Source organism: Achroia grisella, unplaced genomic scaffold (assembly GCF_030625045.1).
Source record: "Achroia grisella isolate CSIRO2021 unplaced genomic scaffold, CSIRO_AGI_Agris_v1 utg534, whole genome shotgun sequence".
NCBI classification, from domain to species: Eukaryota; Metazoa; Arthropoda; class Insecta; order Lepidoptera; family Pyralidae; genus Achroia; species Achroia grisella.
The window spans coordinates 1,731,715-1,753,472 of record NW_026712920.1 but is presented as its reverse complement, the minus strand read 5'-3'; the positions used below and the strand labels follow the sequence as shown (position 1 = coordinate 1,753,472).

The 21,758-nt window shown below is 32.9% G+C and overlaps 2 protein-coding genes across 3 annotated transcripts in view; one reads left to right on the top strand and one right to left on the bottom strand.

Moving 5' to 3' along the window:
- Positions 1–441: 441 nt before the first annotated feature.
- LOC131847442 (uncharacterized) lies at positions 442–10,043 on the top strand. Its single transcript, XM_059197030.1, has 7 exons — positions 442–658; positions 745–863; positions 1,774–1,854; positions 2,834–2,942; positions 3,972–4,060; positions 7,370–7,517; positions 8,525–10,043. The coding sequence occupies exons 1-7, from the start codon at positions 631–633 to the stop codon at positions 8,671–8,673; spliced, it is 723 nt and encodes a 240-aa protein (XP_059053013.1). The 5' UTR covers positions 442–630; the 3' UTR covers positions 8,674–10,043.
- An 11,383-nt stretch (positions 10,044–21,426) lies between these two features.
- LOC131847450 (max dimerization protein 4-like) overlaps positions 21,427–21,758 on the bottom strand; it is a 356,124-nt gene continuing 355,792 nt past the window's right edge. For both annotated transcript variants that reach the window (XM_059197037.1, XM_059197038.1), the window contains exon 7: positions 21,427–21,582. The gene's annotated coding sequence lies outside the window, so the exon portion shown is untranslated. The remainder of the gene's footprint in view (positions 21,583–21,758) is intronic.

The following is a 21,758-nucleotide window of genomic DNA, read 5'->3' as shown; positions in this document are numbered from 1 at the left end:
ATATGGTAATAACGACCGTACTTTTTTTATTCTACAATTAGTCGACATATACCTTTAATGTAGATTATTATAAAAAAAAGAACAGTTTTCTCTAATATATGTTTTACATTACAACTATTTAGCTGTTACAAATAGAAAACAACAAAGGTAAAGAATTGATTTCGCTCACACCTCTTACACGAACCTCATAATATCGATTATAGAAAATAATTTATTCATTTGTTTGTTTCTAATTTTGTATTAGATGATTATTTCGTATTTGATTTATTAATACAGTTAAATTCCCCATTTCACACAAAATTATGTCTATTCTTCATCTACGACAAAGTTATTGCTGTTATGTCAAAATGAGGTAATGTCAATCAAACTGTCATGTCAAATGAACTGACAACCTGCTACAATCTATTTTATCAGTTTTTCGTAGAATTTCCTTCTTAAAAACATAAAATGCGCAAATAAATAAATCAAAAGTATTCTAAATGTATTCAGAGAGTATATTTTTCCATCCTTGTTTTGTAACAAATTAGTTTATAGTGAAAAGTTTATAATATTCGATAGTATTCATCTATCCAATTTACCTTCAGGATTCTCTTTAAATTAACATTATTTTAACAATTATTTGTTACAAAAATGGAAGGCAGTACCGATTCTCTTTCCGGTAAATTAGTTTATATGTTTAATAATGTAGGCATATGTAGATGTTAGTAAATTGTTATAATTACTTATGTTGCGTGAACATTTTAGTTTTGTCTCCCCCAATGAGCGGTTCTCCTGCTGTTCTATTAACTCCTGGACGGACGAGAAACATAGCCCAAGATATGGAAGCACTAAGGCTGTCAAGACAGGACAATCCATATTTACAGGTAAATAGTAAATTTACAAGGCACATTATGTAAGAATGCAGTTGGTTCACATAATACCTAATTACAGCATTGATTATTTAATATTTTGTTATGCAGTAACTTGTTGTATAGTACTATTGTTTGTCAAATATTCTCATATTATATTATACAGTTATTCATATTTCTTTTTAACTATAATATTAATGTAAAAGTAAGTCTTTTACACCTTTTTCATGGACGTAACTGGGATGGTATATGCTAATGGGGCACCAGTAAATTATGATACCATGATCACAAAGTCAGGTCAGTTAGTCTATTGAGGTGAAATTTCTAGAAATTGTCTATGATGGTTTCCAGAGGGGCAGCAGGGAGGTTGCCCTGATATAGTATTTTAAGAGCAATAAGGGTGTAATCCTCATTAATAATAATTCAACAACTTCTACATGGTAACAATTAAAAGTATCATTATGATGTTTGATATTTACAAGTTCATAGCATTGCTAGTTTCTAGGGGTGGGGCCTTGTCTATATGTATGGAATAAATAGTAGCCTCTTGTTTGGGCTGTTGTATATATACAGCTGAGACTACTACAGCAGTCTCAGCTGTATATATACTACTATAATAGCTACATTCCTCTTAGAATAATACTATATATATCTTCACAGGGTTCACGGAGAGACCACACCTTTCCAAAGATATTTGAATTATGTCTAGCCACTATATACTTCAGGATCACATAAGTGGCTGTTTCGTCAGCATCTTTTTGTGTATTATAGAGTTTGCTCAAATGGAAATAGAAAAGACCTCAAAATTATGATATGGGCACTGTCCATATCATTATTTTGAGGATTTTCCTAGTGTGTTATGTGGACAAATTCACAGACAGAAGCTAATAGCATGCTATTTAATACTTTATTTATCTAATTGCAGCAAGTAATGGCCAGTAGAGAGAGTTTAATTGAGAGTCACACAGAGGAGTGTGAGTCAGATGACACTATACTCATGTCACAGGTAATGAATACTTAATTTTAATTGTTTTTTTTTGTCAAAAACAAAAAAATAGATCCCGTTACTTACATGTGTTGTTTTTCTACACCGATATTATTAAGAGAAAAAATTTGTATGTTTTGTAATGAATATACCCAAAAAGTATAGGTTCAATTAAGAAAAATCTTTTCCAATGAAATGCTACACTATACCTGAGTAACAAGTGCTATATTTATTACTACAAAAAAAGAAATTCCTAGTAAAACTTCAGTAATCAATAATGTAAACAAAGGTGTAAAAAAGTACAAACATCCTTCGAAATCTGCCTTTACACGACACTTTTTTTCACGCGGATACACCGAGGGGCGAGGGATTCAGTGCACACAATCGTGATTGCTTAGCTTTACTTAGCTGGACCACCTAGGCTTGTTACATAGAGTGACAACCCTGGATCTGCATAGTGTGGCATCCTTGTCATATTACATCATCAGCACAGTCACCGTTCCATGTTCGGTCCGCTTTTAAGAAAGTTGCCGAATCAGAGGCACCGACGTGAACACCTGACCTCCCTCGTCGAGGTGGGCACCTCAGCAATAGATTTGAGATTTGATTCGTCCAATGTGAAAGTATCACATAATAATAATATTACTGTTCATTTTTAACTTTACAAATTTATACATATATTTTGCAGTACCTGTGGTCCTGTTAGATATTAATTCATTGTTTTTTTTTTCTATCTGAATGTTAACAGTTTGTCGTGATGTGACATAGGCCTACTCTAAGTTTTTCCATAGTATCCGTTCCTTTGCTCCTTGAGTCACGGAAGTCAAATCACATAGACGTAATTAATTATTAGAATATTTAATGTATTAATATTAAATTAAAATTAAATATACAGTTACAAATTGTATTTCTATAACGACCTCTGGCTGTGGCCTCCGTAATTGCCTCTGTTTGAATGGTCCTTAATATTTAGACATCTAAATAAATATAAAATATTCAGGAATTTGGAAGTACCGCGTTAGACTTCGTGGAAGACGATCCACTCACCCTGAAGGAAGTACATGAACACATGATCAGATCACCACCACCCATCAGCAGCTGGCCGCACGGTAACTATAGTTTTTTTTATTAATTTGTCATGGTAGACCAAAGCGAAGGTGGTCGACGATTTGGACCACTTCGCTGGTAAGACATGGTCTAAATAAGCTATTGCAAAGTATCAGAAAGCCTCTGACAATAATATTTCATTATGTATTAAAACCGGGACAAAATGAAATGGGCTTTAAATTTATATGTACAAGAGTATATTTTGTTTGTAGCTATTGATGATATATAATCTTCTGGAATAAGCTTACAAGCATTTGACAAACTCGAGGTGATAGTAGAAATTTTCTTGATTAACAACGTGGTTATTGCAAGGTGTTAAAGTTGCAATTCGTCTCGAGCAAGAATTACTATACCCGGCTTGATATGTAGTTTATTTATATTCCTTTTGCTAACCTAATTAACTTACCTATATTATAGGCAGGGTTGCCAACTTTGAAAGTATTGCCTCGTATTTTAACGCACAAGTCCCGTGTACAGATTATTCGCAAAGGTACATCAAGTTATGGATAGTTTTCGTGAAACTGATTAAAATCATATATACCATACCGTCACGACTTCTTCTGTACGGGGTAGACATAGGCATTGTGAAACAAACAGATGACCAGACCTTTTTTTTTTTAATTAGTTTATTTTACATAAGTATATTAACCGTATATTCTTTCATATACATTAAGTTGAAATTACAAACATACGCTTCAATGTTATTTATTTATTTATGTAAATATCACAATTTTTATTTAATAGTTTCATATTACAAAACCTTTTATAGCACCAGCCATGTCATGTGCCGCCGCTGATGCTTCAGGCGTCCATTGGTTACCGTAACCATTTACCATTACTTTTTTTTTGTATTAGAAAATTGTATATCATACACATGATGGGTATAATAAAGTTACTCAAAGTAAAATAAATAATTATATATATATTGTACAGTTGGCAACCCTGCTTACAAGTCCCTATATTTACATACTCATGGCTATACACCTTACTACCAGCATTAATACAATGTTTGTACCGACATGCTACCGAAGACCCGCTGTCATACCGCGCTGCGAGTGCGTTTGACTTCGCTGACAGCCCCGTCTCGTATAGCGCTTACTCAGTCAATTCCCAGGATAAGGTTACTAACAAATATATTTATGTGTTGTCCTTCCTGTATGTTTGCACTAATCGCTTCTGCACATCAACACGTGGAACAAAACGATAGTGAACTTTATGCGTTGATAGAAAAGAAACTAATTTACTTTGTCTTTCTTTTAACTAATTATCTTTTAGTCCGGCCGCTCAGAGTTTGCGTTTCAGACAGGGCAGGATCGAATGGCCGATGTAACTTTGAACTGACGTACAATTTACGGCAAAATTTTAAATATCTTTTATTTGCCTTATTAACGAGTGATAACATTAAAAATTTAATCATTATTCCAACTTACAATTAACCTATTAATTTTGGCTAAAATTATTAACTATTTGTTACTAAACAAATATAAAAACAATATGTTTTAAAATCACATTAGACGGCGCTGATTCAAGGTTATTTGGTCACATTACTACAAAAACAAACAGTTGAATGGTCAATCCCGACCTCTCAGAAATGCAAACACTGAGCGGCCGAACTTTAACTTTTAGTTTACTTTTTTTTTCTTTAGCCTTTATTTTCTAATGTAACAAAGCTGTCTTTACACGCTCTTCCACGCGGGAATATGCACGTAGAATTGTGCATGTAAATGTAAATAAAGAGAACGAGAAACACCGCGCTCGTCGCCAGCTCGCGCTTTCCGCGTTTTTCAGTCGTGCGTTGCTTTACCGTCCTTTTGTAATAATTAATGATCATTGCAGAATGGCGGACATCTGACTATGAAACAAAGACATAATTATAGAGTTATTGATCATATCTTATACGTATCTGTGAATAATAAAATATGTTTGGGCGCGCTGACTTTCTCGCCCTAAAACATGCGCGTTCCTAATCGCTCCAGAAAGAATATTTCTTGTAAGGCAGCTATTGTGTTTTTTTATACATTTATTAGGAGCCTACTTTAGCCTCTGTTAGAAGCCTATGTCGGCTTGCCCGGGTGCTCATAATTGAATATTTTTGTATTTATTAATATACCAGCTACTCGACCCGGCTTCGCACGGGTGTACATGTATTATATATATAAATCTTTCTCTATAATCACTCTATCTATTAAAATAACCGCTTCAAAATCTATTGCGTATCCATCTATTCAATCATACTCACAAACTCTATAATATTACTGAAATTGTTAGGTGTTTACTACCCTTAATAAAATCTGCTCTAGTAATTTAATTCATTGGATATTGTTAGCATTCAACATAAGGCAATGAAAAATGGAATTGGAATGCAACTTCGCTGTTTCTATAATAATATTCTCGTAAAAATTACAATTAAATATTTACTTTAAGTGTATTATGTACTTACCTTTGATTCTAACATATTTAAATGCCGTGATTTTTATTATAACACTAGCTACTCGCCCCGGCTTCGCACGGGTGTACATATATTATATATATAAGTTGTCAATTGCGTTTTGTTATTCCAAGTCTGATTCTTTTTTGTTATACCACGTTTTATAGTGACTGACGTTTCATGACTTGACACGGGAATGCTGTCGAACGGGATAAAAAGTATCCTATGTCCTTCTCCTGGCTCTAAACTACCTCCCTGCCAATTTTCAGCTAAATCGGTACAGCCGTTCTTGAGTTATAAGTGGAGTAACTAACATGACTTTCTTTTATATGTATAGATTAAATTAAAAGAAAGCAATAGTTTTGCATAAATAAAATATATTACGTATAATAAATGAGTAGTAAAGGGCCATAACACAATTTTCTTCTAATGAGAGATAATAAAAATATTTATAGCACATTTTGATAATAAGTGCCAAAGTTGGGGACTTTGGCACTTATTCCTTATAAATTAGAATGTATGTATATGGAGGGATATCTGGGACTATTTTAAAATTTATTTCATCTTGTGAAAGACACGAGTTTATATACATTATTTCAGATGAATATAGAATACTTATTGTGTTCGAACTTGAATTTATATCTGACCGTTATTGGTAGAAGACAATTTGAATTTTATATAAAGAAATGTTTAATATTGTTCGTAATTTTATTTTTGATATATCGTATGTGAGTGCCTTGTTACTTTTACCACAGATAACATAATATTACATACTTTTACCAAATATATATTTTTTACTTTCATATTTCATTATATTTACTGGCGCTGTGCATTCAACCCCTACATATTGTGTATATTATACCCTCCTACCTCGCACCCCACTCAGGTAGAAATGGGTTGATAGTCTATGCTAATATTATAAAGAGCGATTTTTATTATCAAGATGGTAAACTGTAAAACAACTGCATCGTTTTTTCACTGTTCTCAAAAGTTCAAAATTCATGTTTTAATACTTAGATATATTAGATTTAGAAATATGTCGTCACGAAACCTAAGACTACCCTTTGTCACACAAAGTCACATTTCGACAACGTGTGACGTAATTTATAGGTGGCCCTTGTTCTAGACTATTCTAGAGTGATACAGGCTGTTCATTATGTGAATACATACAAAAATCATTAATATATGAGCACCAGAGCGAAGTCGGGACAGGACTCTAGTTATGCAATAATTTCGATCTTTTGTTCCACTTTACCTGTACTTCCTTATATTAATGTAATGCAGTATATTTATTAAGGCTAAGATAACAATTTTTATTATACTCAGTTGAAGATACAGGGTGATTGCAATAAGGAAGTTGTAAAGAGAAAATTGCTGAACAACTCTTAATACTACTTTTATTGTTTTCAAATATGCAATACTACAAAAATTTAAAGCACTATTTCATACAAAACATATTTTATTTAGCAGCAAATATAATGTTGTTTTATAATATTGATATGAACAACTGAGTATTCTAAAATATTGCTATATTTATTTTTATACTTTTCAGTAGAATTAGATTAAAACTAAAATAACTACTAATATAATTTATTAAGTTTTGTATTACAGCGTTCACTTGTTATTTATATTGCTTAAATAGATCTTGCACATAGTTGTAATAATCTTTCTGTCGAGGCATCACTAGGGATTCGAACCTTGGCTCAAAAAACATTCAGACCAATAAAAATAATGATATTTGTTTCGTGCGAAATAAACCATCGGACGTAAAGCTAAATATAAATTCAAACCGTCGATATTACGTGATTATTTTCAGGACTAAATATAAGCAGTTTTGATTATTTATGTTTTTTTTATTCTACCACTCATTTGAACGCAGACTTAGTGGTAGATTAAAAAATATGACTATTCAAAAGTTCTTATATTGATTATATTTGGATAAATATTATTATGAATTCTATTTCATAACATGCAACATAATACGTGAGTGGGCCGATACAGGAGCTGCTAGGGTCTCGATCTCCCCGACGAGGAGTTCGTGGAGACCGAGGTGAGGAGTCGCGGAACAGCAGCAGACCACGCTCATCACGTTCAGCGTCGCCGCGCTCCCACGACCTCATGCTGTGTGGACGACCGCTATCACTACCCGGTATGTCCTCTCTAGTATTTTTTTAATAGGTAGTAAAGTAATGGGTCAATGGGACTGCGCTAACTGGCGCATATTCGCTGGGGGGCATATGTTTTAGGATGAGCTGCAAGTCAGGTTAATTAGCCTGTATATATAATGGCAGTTTTATACAGATACAGTAGAAAAAACGTAAAGGCTGAACTCCTAAAACAAGCTCTTCTCAATCCTAGGTATTGCACCCGTCGGAACTTGTTTAATGGACAAGATCCCAGAGAATGTAGGTGTTCCATCGTCCAGATCAGATAATTTCCTATATTCGAAAACACTAAATGTGTAATACTGGTAAAGCTCACTGTATCATGGGAAACAATATACTGCAATCTTCTTCTTCCGGCCTTATCCCATTTTGATTTGGGGTCGGCTCTCCTAATCTTTCTTCTCCAGTGGTGTCTCCAGTTATTATAAACATAGAGCCAGCTAGCTCTATGTTTCCGTTGTCCTTAAGGTCCTTACTAACTACTGACATCCATGTTCATCAGGGTCGTCCACGCTTTTTCGGTCCTCAATTGAGGTTGAGAACTTTTCTCGTCAAGTGGTCTTCCGGTCTCCTCATGACATAGCTATACCATCTAACAATATACTGCAATGAAACTAAATAAATATTATAAACGAATTAACTTATTTATTGGTTAATTTATATTATGTCGAAATGGGAGCAAGTGCATCGAAATCTGTCTACAATCTTCAAAAACATCTTGTCTTGTCTAGAACCTCAGTTCTATAATAGAATGTGCATCTAAAGCTGCACTAGCATTTTCCTCTCAGATTTGTATGGACAGAAAGAGAAACACGAGCGGTGAAGGTGAGTGTTGATCTACGCAAAGGGGCTCCATATATTTACACCCGAGTCACGATTACCGCGAACTAACCGTCCATAGTGTGGCGGAGAGAGATACTCCGAGGTTTTTCTCTCTGCTAATGCTAAGAACCTCGTCTCTCTAAATTATACTCTTCGTCATACATTTCAGGTGAGACCCATCTCCGTAACGCTTTAGCTAAGAAGCCGGGCCCACAGAGCGAGCGTTTCTCGCTATTACAACATCCACGGCCACTGAGGAGGCCCCACATCCGCCGCGATGACGACAGCGAGCAGCTTGTGCCGCAATGTGACAAGTAACACACTATGTTGTTCGGACATGATTACGCAGGTGATAGTTGTCACAATATGTACTGGTGACATTGGGTACAATTACGCAAGTGTTATGTATACCGTCGACAATTTACGCACTCACACTACGTAGTTCGGATAAGTTTACGCATGTAAAAGTTGTCATATATAGTGACAATAGCTGCCTCTACACCTACGCTCTTTCACGCGCGAATCGGTTTTCACGCAGGAAATAATGTGTATGTAAATGTAGACAAAGAGAACGAGAAAGACCGCGAACACCGCTAACTCTAGCATTCCCGCGTTCTGTAATCGTGCGAGCTTTAGCGCCTTTTTGTAATAATTAATGATCATTACAAATTGGCAGACTATTAGCAGATAGAGTAATTGATAATGTATAAATCTAAAACGTGTCTTTGGAAAGTAAAATATTTGGAATAATAAGGAAAATTTTAAAAGAAAGTGTAAAGACATGAATCAGAGAGTGAAAACAAATAAGTAAAATGGAATCAATTAGGATTGCAGGCGCTGGCTTTCTCGCGCTAAATTGAATGAGCTCCTGATCGCAGGTGAAAGAACGTGTCGTATAAAAGTAGCTGTTGAGTGTAATTATAAAGGCGACGAGTAACGTAAACACACTACATAGTGCGTACAAGACCACAATTGCGTTTTGTCAGCATGTGTACATGTGAGATTGGGGTAAATTACGCAAGTGATACTATAAAAGTTAAGCGACGCCCTCACTACGTAGTGCGGGCACGAATACGCAGTTGCGTGTTGATAGTGTTGCGTTAAAATACGCAAGTGTCATAAAGAGAGGGATGCACGGCGGGTAGGATTACGCGAAAGTGTGCCATAAGTGTTATTTGTGCCAGAATGGTGTTACGAATGAATGTGCCATCTTTGTTACATCGGTGGTGTATGAAAATAGTAGGTGTCAATGGTCGATATTGTGAAGATTGTACTTAATGAGCTTTTGCTCATGTAATATTTTATTAATGTAAATTGTGATTTTATGTATGAATTTCAATTGTTATATTTAAGGACTATTGTTCTTTGTTTAAAGTAGGTCGGTAAAGAGAATCGAATACATTATTATTGTTAACAAAATATATTAATTACGTATTTTTAATTTAAACCATAGCTTACTTATATAGTTAGTCATAGCTTTATCATCACAACAAGATATTGCGCAGATATCTTAATGATTAGAATCAAGTCATTTTTATTATTATCTTATTTATAAACTAGTAGAGTGCCTGTTTGAACCTCACTTTAACTAAATACATATATATAATTACTAAATAGAAAATATACCGTTTCAATTAGTAAGTATACAAAAAATCACAGTATCCTCATTTATAGGGATGTTATGTAAAAAAAAAACACGTACGTACGTTACGTTATTATACCTTAAAAAAAAAGTTTCTTCAAGTTTTTTGTAGTAACGCGTTTACATAAAAAAATTAGATTTTAGCTACAACAATGTAAGTTAAGTTTAATTAGCTAACCATAGCGTTTTCAACCATTAATTAAAGCTGGTTATGTCTTCAGACAAAATATGAAAACAAAATGGCGTACATTTTTATGTCCCGCCAAAAACTATTACTCATTTATTAATACTCTATGATTGAACATATTTTACTGTTTAATATATATATATTTAATTATTTCGCATAGCCATATCCACATTATGTTAGAAAACAACTTATGAACTATCTTAGTAAACTACAATATATGTGTCTTTCAATTCATATATCTATATCCAAGTCCAAATGCACTGGATCCGCAGCAGTGCAATGATGTCCATTACCTCTGGAGTAGACAATTCGACATATTTGCTGTATTGCCTATTTGCTATAGTATATATATGAGATATAAATTTGAATGGATTATTATTTTGTTAACATACATGTAGGTAGTACTTAAATTTCTATAAATGCTCACGGTAGTATTATTTGATGCTATTAAATAACAAATATAATAGATAGCACATTGTAAGTTAGTATTATTGTTGAATTAAAAGCTTTATTTGATTATTATCTAACAGGTAGAATATATTCTTATTATTTGTGTATAATCAGAAAGCTTAAGACACCTTATAATAATTACTATATTCGTTTTAGAAGTCATCGAATATAGATTTTATTAATATGTCATATTATAAATTACATTTAAACGGTCCCATTGTATGTATCAGAATTGTAAACATATACAAAAGTTATTAATGTTATTTTGTTAAAGAACTAATTTCAATTAACAAAAATTTTATGGCTATAACCCTATCCCTATTAGGGTAGTAGGTAGGGTTATAGGCATTAAAAAAGGTTTATCGCAGTTTATCGTTAAATACATTACCTAAAAATCTTAGTTTTATATGTCATACTCGCTAATAATAATAAAATTGTCCCGGCTTCGCACGGGTGTACATGTATTATAATATAAACCTTCGTCTTGAATCACTATATCTTAAAAAAAATCGATTCAAAATCCGTTGCGTAGTTTTAAAGATTTAAACATACATATTGATGGACAGACTGCGACAGCGACTTTGTTTTATACTATGTAATGCTATAATATTATTATAAAATGCTGAAATACAAATTGAAACCTGAAGTTTAACTGAATTTAGCTATAGACCATTCTAATACAATGTTTTTTTTTATTTAATGAAGTGATTACATTTTACATTTTTGGCCAACTTTCTAATAATATATATCTATTTATATACATCTGCCACATGTTTGTACTCTTGTAAATATTGTTACTTTGTATGCTCATATTTTTTAATCAATTAAATATTATACTACGGTGTTTGATGTAATACGTTTAAGTAGATTTTAATTTCGATGTTTGAAATACAGAGAACGTTAATGAAATTTCAATAATGACGAAGTACTTTTTAGATAGTTTTAATATTTTGAGATTTATCGTTCAAGAAATATGACTCGTTTTCTTTTAACCAATCAACAATAACAACCGTTCAGGGTTGTCAACTATATCAGGATACCCGTTTAAATACAAGATTTTTGGTCATCAGTACGAGGGTATAATTAGTATATATAATATAATATCCGTGTAAAATTCCCCCAGCGCCATCTAGCCCTAATCTTATTATTAATTTATTTAATTAAAATTATTGAATAAATAACATTATGATCATTATTATAAAGTTTTCTGCTGTTCTGTAATGGATATTGGAATTTCATTAACAATAAAATATTTAGTGGTGTAGTTAGTAACGGAAGTGGCAACTTTGAAACCCCATTAAGTAATTATTAAATTTAATATAGTAAGTCCTATCTTTAAACGGCTTTGATGCGGTACTTTCGTCATTTCTAGCATTTTTGAAATATAGGGTTGCACATGAATTATACATAAAATATAAAAATAATTTTATATCGGTCGACATCGGCAGGGTTAGGTAATTGAAAAACTATTGGAATTTTTAAAAAAGATACGTGAAAATTGGCAAATAATGTAATCAACAATTTTAAATGAAAATCAATAGAAAAATCTTCTATATAAATGTATATTTATGTAGATATATGTTATATCTAAAAAGCTATAGAGTTGTCATATTAATTAAAATGGAATTGATATTTATAAGGAAAGGTAGCTTTCACAAGTAGCACACGTTTCTATAAATAACTGGCGACGAAAAATGACCTTTATATCCATAAGTGTGCGACACAATATCGATATGTAAATAGCTAATATATACTTGATTCATTTTTAATTATTTACAGTTACAAAGTAATATATTAGGAAATGCATATATTACTATAATTTTTAGATACCATAATACAGATGTAACGGAATAGATATTAAACCGTAAATCAAGTAGTAAGTACTATTTATAAGTAGTATTTTTCTGTAGCATGTGAAAAATTTTCAAAAGACTGTTCTTTGTCAGAGAGAGACTAGGGTTTGTGTGGGATTCGTACCCACTAAAATCACACAGTGTAGCTACTAGCGGGTTTGTAGGAGTCGGGAGGTCGCGTTAGCATTCTACCATCATATGTAGTACTTACTACTTAATAATACTTACTACTTGCAAAACATTTGATTTATTAATTCACAAAAGTTTCACGAATTTACAGTAACAGTATTTGTAGTGACAACTGGATTTTCGGGTCTATATCTTTTTGTTCTATTTAGCAGGGTGTAAACATAGTTTGCGAAGTTTGTGTTCATTATTAAATATTTATACTGCTCTGTTCTTTATTGTCAAATTAATATATATGTTTATCACTTTAGAAGTGATCAATTTTATCATTAAGATATTTTGCTGAAATTTGATTTTAGCGTAAATCTGTCTTCTATTTATTGTGTAAATATGTTTGTTATATGTGTATTGTAATTGTAATGAAGACCAAGATAAGAAATTGTAAATGATCGGTGTTATGAACAGGTCAAATGGAACAGAAACTCTATTGACTCGAATATAGGTAATATTTGCAGACATTGTAATGTTACAAAAATTGTAAGTGTAACAAGAAAATTAGAACAATTGTAAGAATAATATAAAACTCCGTTAGAGTAGTATTTGCAGTAATTGTAAAAAAGACATATGTTTCATAGAATTAATTTGTCAAAGTGAGACAGTATTTCGAATTATTATAAATGAGCCTGTTTGTACAACGACGGTTGTATTCAAGTATACAGTCCGCGTTATGGTAAACGGATGATAGTCCGCGTGATGGTAAATATACACAATATATACAGTCAAAGGGCATTAATGGCTTGATATATATATTATAACTCTGTATACTATATTATTGCACTACGCCCAGTAGTATACTTTCACAATGGTTACGCCAACTTCACAATGACGTGCGTTCTCGTATGTATATATTTGGGTTTGTCTGATCTGTTTACAGAGGTGTCCATCCAATAAACTTTAAAAGTAAAAGAACTCAGTACAATGACAATTGTACTGAGTTCTTTTACTTTTAAAGTTTATTATATTATACAAAAGAAAAGGCTAGGACGTGAATGGACATGCCCAAAGCGTCGAGCTTTAACCAGCAATCTGGCAACACTACCAGTGTGGTAGTGTTGCCAGTTTGATTTGACTTGCATCAGTCATCAAAGCCAGGTACTGCTAAAGACGTTTAGGCATGTCCATTCACTTCCTAGCCTTTTCTTTTATAAAATAATATAGACATGTTGAACAAAACAGGAGCTATGCAGAAACACTTTTACACATACATAAATACACACTTATACACTTTTTTATTCTTCAGAATACACACAAAAAAGGAAGGTACAATTGTCTTTGGCAGTATTTGGCTTTGATGACCGGTGCAAGTATTCCCCTAATTTAGGGGGTGATTAAAGTTCTACGCTTTTGGCATGTCTACTCTCGTCTTAGCCTTTTCTTTTTCAATATAAAAATGTTACAAACACAAAATAAAAGGTAGATATTTCAATGTCAAAAATTATATTGCAGGCGACAGGTTCAATAAAGAGGAATAAGGAATAAATAAGGTCATACAGACTTATTTATTCTTCAAAATATAGGGAGGATTTGGGGGGAATACATAGTCATCTGGCAACACTGATTGTAGGGTCTCACGATGTTTAGAAAGGATTTAATAGGGATAAAAAATTTCAAATTTTGACCAAGTATTGTTTGACTATCCATTGCAAATGATTAATTTATATTTTTAACTATTACTTACCTGGTGCGATCACGGGGAATTGCTGATGATTGCAACTGATAAGATTTTTGTCTGTAGTAGCAGAATGTGGAATTCTAATTTCTCTAAAAATTGCTTCATCATTTCAGTTCATTAATTGATATGTAATTTTGTGAATTTATTTAAATTAAACCGTAGTAATAGAGCATAGAATTCTAATTACAGAGATAATTGGATTTTACTGGATGGAGTAATATTTTATATTAGTAATGTTTGTGGCTTCATTTACAAGCTACTTGACTTTTTATTTTGTGAGGTACGATGTGTAGTGTACAAACACTTTATTACTTTCTTCAGCTACTCATTGGGATAACATAAAGATTGAAGCCTTTTTGTATATCTATAAAATGACACGTCAATGACCAGATCAGAGAAATCAGTGTATTGTAAGTTGTAATACGGTGCTGGTAATTCGCTGGTCGATATTCCCAGTTTGTGTCGATATAGGAAATAAAATGTTTTGATTCCGACCAACTTTGTTTTATTTTACACTAGCTGTCGTTTGTGACGAATCGCGTGGAGTTTATCTTATTTTTTTATTGCAATAAATAAAAGTAGCCTAAGTTATTCCTTATAATATTATGTCACGTGATTAGACTATATTCGCAACAAACAAAAAACAGACAAAAAATTAAATAGATTGTTCATAGTACCGTATATGTATATTTACCTACGTTACTTACAGCAGTATCAGGAAGAGGGAGGAGGGGATATGACAAGACAGGTTGTAACTATGTATATTGTACATATTTATGTCACCGAATTATTTACAAATGATACCAATACATATGTTTTGTTTTGATATTGATTTGCTTCGTTTGAATATGTGAGACTGAGGTAGGTACCCAGGTCTACCTTGATAAGAAGGTTATAAAAAAATAAAGGCGTCAAATAATAAACAGTGAGTTATATTTATAATTTTATTAAATTAATTCTATAACTTTTTTTTACATATAATAATAGTGTGCCACTTTTCATCAATTACATTGAATAATGCTGCCAAGTCACGTCAGCAGTAGTCACAATAGTACCTAATGTTTGCCTCTACGTCCAGACAACGAATGACTGCAATTTCGCCGACACTGCTGGTACAGGCAGTGGCTAGCGCTCGGCCTGCTCGCTCGCCGGCAGTCGCGCGACTGTCGACCGACAGTCGCGCGACAGTCGGCCGACGGCCGCGCGACTGCCACCACGGTCACCACGACGCGAGCGTAGGCATCTTTCGCGCAGTCGGCCCAACCGGCCGCCGCTCCCCGAGCTACTTGGTCCAAGAATATATTTATGAAATAATTTGTATAAAAATTTTGGCTCCAATATTTACAATTGCACTGATATCTTTTAAAACGCCGGACTAATAGGGAAGCGGGTACAGTTGACACCATATATTAAGCCGCTTGAATAATTTATTAGGACACTCCGGTGTCAGAACGCAAACCTTTTCAGTTTGCGTCAACCGACTTCCCCATTCACAGCGACTAAGTTGAGTATACAGCTGGGGAGCGGCGGGCCGCGGCGGCCAGGGGACAATTTATTGCAATTTCATTTCTAATAACACATTTCTTATCTAATAAGAAGTGCGCGCGTACAGTGCAACGCACAATTCTAATACCCTATCGTTACAGTGAGACAATTATTTCGACTTAGCGTCGCTACGGACAGAGAAGAATAGTTTGGAAATTAGCAAATAAAATCACTGTAGCAATAGGATACAGATCAAGTAGATTTAGTTAAGGAAGAAACAACACCGAAGGCAGAGATGACTGGATCCATTGGCCTTATCGCCCGCGCTACAATTACCTACTAGATTCGTAACGACGGCACATTCTCCCTGTTCCATTTAAAATTAACATTTAGTACTTAGTAGGGGCTTATACAGAATTTGTACTCTGGAAGCGTCCCGTCGCCGCTTGCACCCGTCTACACTCGGTTGCAAAATATCGGGGTTTCAACACTATACAATATCGATACTAGAAATAATATTGTGATGCAGTCTCGGAGAGTATTAAGCAGGTATGCGATTACTGTGAAGTGAAACACTGGCTCTACTGTAGCACTATCAGTCAACATAGCACTGTATTAAATAATTTGTGATACATAAATAATTTCCGAATGATACAATAATTTTGGTGACGTCCTTGAGGCACGATTTACTATGCTAATTTCCTGAGCGTCGGCTCGCATATTATATTAGTTGATTAACAGTTGTGACAATTTTTAATTATTATCAAATATGGCAGTCCAACCTGAAATATAACCTACAAATGTGGGCAACTGGTGTAGCTTATCTTACAAAAAGTGCTTACCCATGATCACTCTGCCAAAATTTTATGACGAATTCATTCAGTGGATTAAAAAATATAGTATTTTTGACAAGTTTGAAATTTAATAGTAGGACCTAAGGAATCTTTCATTATTTTTAGGCAAACAATAACACTAGCTCTAATATATAGCCCTATACTTTTGACCAGTGTTCGAATTCTGGTAACAATTGTAAATCGTTTTTATTACATTAACAGACAAAAACTTGTGATGTTTACGTTCATCAGTAATAGGAACAGTTTTTCATAAATTATTACTGTGCCTCAATTTATTTCTACTTAATTTAATTATAAATAAATAGATATTGTCTCTGGAAATGCGAGCCGACGTAGGTATATAAAATTAGCGTGGCGCTGAGTACAAGGGAGTCCGACGGAGACGGCGTCGCGCCTAACATATCACGCATTACTTTAAGAGATCAGACTGTCATTTCTAAAATAAATGTATTACTTAAAAAATGATATTACAACTATCCTTATCATAACATCCATACCTAAAACAAATTTACAATAATATTTATGAATATATTAAAAAGAAATATATACATTCAGCCGGGCCAATGAGGAAGGAAGCGCGTGACGTGTGCGCGGCCCACCGAATGTAGCTCTCGAATAATGGACATACATACATATAATGAACTTCAGTCATGCTTATCAACGAAATTAATCAACAATTAATTAACATCTAACAACAATAACCTGTGACAATATTGTCATCTGTACACGATCTTCAATAACACCCTAAGGTAAACCATAAATTACGTCACAAGGTAAGGGGACGTTGACAAAGTGTGACAAGGTGTATCGTGATGTCACATTTCAAAATATACATTTAATTAATACATATTTTAAATGGAAATAAAACTTATTCAAAAACTTTTGTCCATTAATTTGTTAAATTTAGAAAATAATTGTCAAATATATAATATAATGTCACACTCATAAATGTGACTAGTTGTCACAAGGACGGGGGCGAGAGTAATCTTCTCTCTTTATTTTGGTAACAGACAGTCATTATATATTATATATACTATGTACAGAGAAATTAGTTTTTACAACAAACATTGAGTTCAGAATAATTTTTATTTAATTACATTGATAGAGCCTAGTGAATGAACTAACTACATAATGAAATTCTTGTGACATAATTTATGGTTAGTCACTAGGTAAGGTTGTGATTTCTTTAGTTATTGTTCTTAGATTACGATACTACAATAATTAACAAGATGTATGCGTACCCTCGCTGATGGCTTCAAAATATGCATGCACAGTTCGTTTTTCCATGCTCCATACAGTTTTTGGTACAATATGTCCACATATATGCCATTTGCGTAATTATGTCATTCCCTCATTATAAAATAATAAATTACATTGATTTTGACCAACAGACATTGGTACAATAGTATATATATATGTAAATATATATATATATATGAACAATGTATACTTTATATATTTACTTAATTTGAAAACCTATTCATGTTTTTTACAATGGTAATTACATAAATTTACTTACTATTAAAATATATAATAAAAGTCGCGTAAAACATAATTTAAAAAAAGAACATTTTCAAAATGTGCAAGTGAAAATATTAAATATCTACGCATATTGTTCTAAATATATTTTCATTTAATAAACATTTTATTCACTCGCACATTTTTCACATACCGTAGAATTCCACCAGAATTCCAGTTGTATCACCGCGAAATGACATATTACCAAAATTAACGTGTGACAATGAAGTGAGATCATTAATATTCAATATTAATACTTAACAATATGATGGTTAATAGTGAATGATTCGCGGAGTCCACGCCCACTGTCATACACACGAGAAAAAAGATGGCGGCGACGCATGCCCAATAGCAAACATGTAAGCATGCTTACGTCATGCTTTTATATGCGTAGTGAGCAATTCTGGCACGTTATAATGCCTAATAATTTGAAAAACGAACACTATTTGTTCCTTACGTGACAGCATGATAGTGTTGTGACGACCACATGCGTGATTATTTATTATCGATATGATAGAAAAACAACCATCGAAATTATTAAAGCATAATATTGTAATTGTAGAGAAGTACGCGCGAGAGGCGTTAACTCATTATTTCTTATGATGTGATGTTTCTCTTGTTATTTACAAATGGTTACTTACAATCAGGTGGGCTGTTTGCTTTTCATAGTTTGTCTGATTCTCCTCACTTATTATTATTATTAGGAGACAGGTGTAAGTTTAAATGTATTCACTGCATTGGCCACATCCCTTCTAACATAAATATATTATTAATAATTAGGTACCTACATAAACTTCAATGTTATTATTGTTAATGTCTTGTTATTTGTCTCTAATTTCTCAAACTACAATAACTTCACTGTGACGAACTGATTTTAATGATTTTTATCATATTAAAAAAGTTCATTTTGAGGATGGTCCCATATTAAATTGTTAAAATTAAAGTCGGTTGTTTGTTAAAATAATTCATTATTTAATGTAAACGAGACGTAGATACATCTTGAAAAAATACCTCATTGTATTATGTTACAATTAAATCAATAACAAACTTTTCATTAAATTTAATAGTCACGTCTTTAAAATATTTTTTTATTCGTTCATATTCAGACATAGTTGTCCTAATATTTTCCTACTAAAACAATTGGAATAGATTTCATTTAAAATACGTATAAATAAAGAATTCACTAACCTAAATTTGATAATTTTTTTATTACCATCTAATAATGCATAAAATATTTGCGAATAAAATAATATATTATGTATAATACCTAAAGGAATTCAATATAAAAATAATAGATTTTTTATTATTTTTTCAGTTTATAATATTCATATAATTTATATGTATAATGGTATGTACATATGTATGACAGTGATGGACATGTATACGGACATTAAAATAAAAAACTAGATGTGACATAACACCTAGGACTCATAGCCGTAATGTAACATTAAAAGATTTGTCACTATTTGTGCACCCTCGGTTGGGCACTACTAGTTACACCTCGCAATGGCGGCCAATTTACTTTACATGTGTTCATGTCTTTAATTTCCAGCTATCTACATAGAAATAATTATTACAGCCCATCTGTTGGTAAGTGGTAACTGTCAGTCATATATGAACAGCACTATTACGCATAAGCGTAGCCATTCCGTACGACTAAGATAACATGTCTCTTATCCTGTAATTTCACTGCCTTATCTCATCCTTCAACCGAAACACAGCTTACAAAATAAGGTGCTTAGAAGCTGATATAAGTAAAACAGAGGTATCCACATTATGTACAAATTTACCTCGATATTGATTTTATTTCCTGATATTATCGATAAAGACAATCAATAATTTCCTTTCAAATGACTTCTTAGTGAGACATATTTACTTTAACTTACTAATTATTTCTATGTAGATAGTTCAACAATTTAAATAAGAACTTAAATTTTGGGCGAGACTTAATCTCAGTTTTTCATGAGACAGACCCTAGCACACTGTACAAAGACCGTGATGCCATATAATCCGCGATCATCGATAGAATATACTCCTCCCTAATCTATCGATAATCCGTTAGTAACACAACAAAATGTAGTAATACTTTTGAGGACAAGTAACACGTAATCGATACTAACAATATATTGCAGATTTTATTGATTTAAACTACACGATAGTATTACTACATTTTGGAGTAAATTTATAAAAATAATATTGACAGACTTGATTTTAGAAATCCATCAGAATGAAATACTAGCGGCCGGTTTTAGACATTAAAAATTGTTTATTACATTCTATTCCAAATATGAATTCAAAATTAACACACTAATTTAAATAAAGAATTGACTCAAATAGAACAAAACATTTGACGTTTATGATTTAAATTTGGAATAGAGTGTAAACTAACTCAAATGATACTTCTATATTTCTCGGATACAGATGTAAATATAAATAATATAATTATTAACTTTTGGCGGGTCTCTGTGGTCGTGAGCCCAGTGATACTTGCACAGATCTGATGCTTAATTGATTAATTAATAATTTATACAAGAAAATAATTATATACAAAATAGAAAATAGATACATCTATACAACATTTGCCATTACAGCAACTTGGTTTTTTTATTGTGAAAATCAATAACAATAAGTACGTAGAGAGTTTTTACAAAACCTTTTCCCAATGTTCGCACAATTTGTGTTCGAATGTGTCACTAGAGAATTCAGTAAATACAAAAATAACATGATATCTATAATGTAACTGATATCGAAGTACTAATGGGGTCTCGTAATTAGTATTAAAAATGTCTGTGAAAATCGACCCCTGAACGTAATACATTTATATCTATACGTCAATACAGTAAAACATGGGATGTAAAGTTAACATTGTAAAATAATATATTATTGAATAATATATTTATATATCGCACACATTTTAAAAGTGTTCTAAACACAAACATGTGAGCATAATGCGGGAACTAAACGCGTGGTATATGACATTGATTCACGTTAGCTATAATATTGCGACAGAGCAGTGAGCCAAGCTCACGAATTTAAATAAAAAAAGATAAAATACAATTCTGAAATGTGAAAAATAAATTGACTCTAAATTTTTGGCAATTTTGTACTCAGTGATGGTTCGCAGAGGTGTGTTTACAAGTGTTTGTGTGTTGTGTGGGTGTGTGCGGCGCGGGCGCAGGTCTCGTCGACGCCGAGTCACTCTGTCACTCTGTCACATGTGCCAGTCACCGTTCCGATCAGTCACAGAAACAACATTCGCCTTAGTACATGTATCAACAAAATGTTCTACGTTTTTACGTTACGAAGTTACAACGCCGATGAGCGTCGGCGCACCCCGCGCCCGCTCCGCGCCCCTCGCGTCCCGCGCCGCTACTGCCCACCTGCAAATCAGTAACAGCGACATGTTAGCCAGTATTAAGTAAATTGACTAAACTTATAGACACAAATATTCAGGAACTTGAAGATATTAATACTAGGAGTAACAAATGAGAAAAAGTCAATGAAAATTTATTTATTTATCGAAAAATAAGTGACAAGCGGAATACACTCGAGCATG

Bases quoted from the DNA above. Each gene is read 5' to 3' on its own strand.
- LOC131847442 (XM_059197030.1), top strand. From the start codon at position 631: ATGGAAGGCAGTACCGATTCTCTTTCCG. The intron at 659-744 runs GTAAATTAGTTT...TGAACATTTTAG, and splicing joins CAGTACCGATTCTCTTTCCG to TTTTGTCTCCCCCAATGAGC. The intron at 2,943-3,971 runs GTAACTATAGTT...ATGCTACCGAAG, and splicing joins CATCAGCAGCTGGCCGCACG to ACCCGCTGTCATACCGCGCT.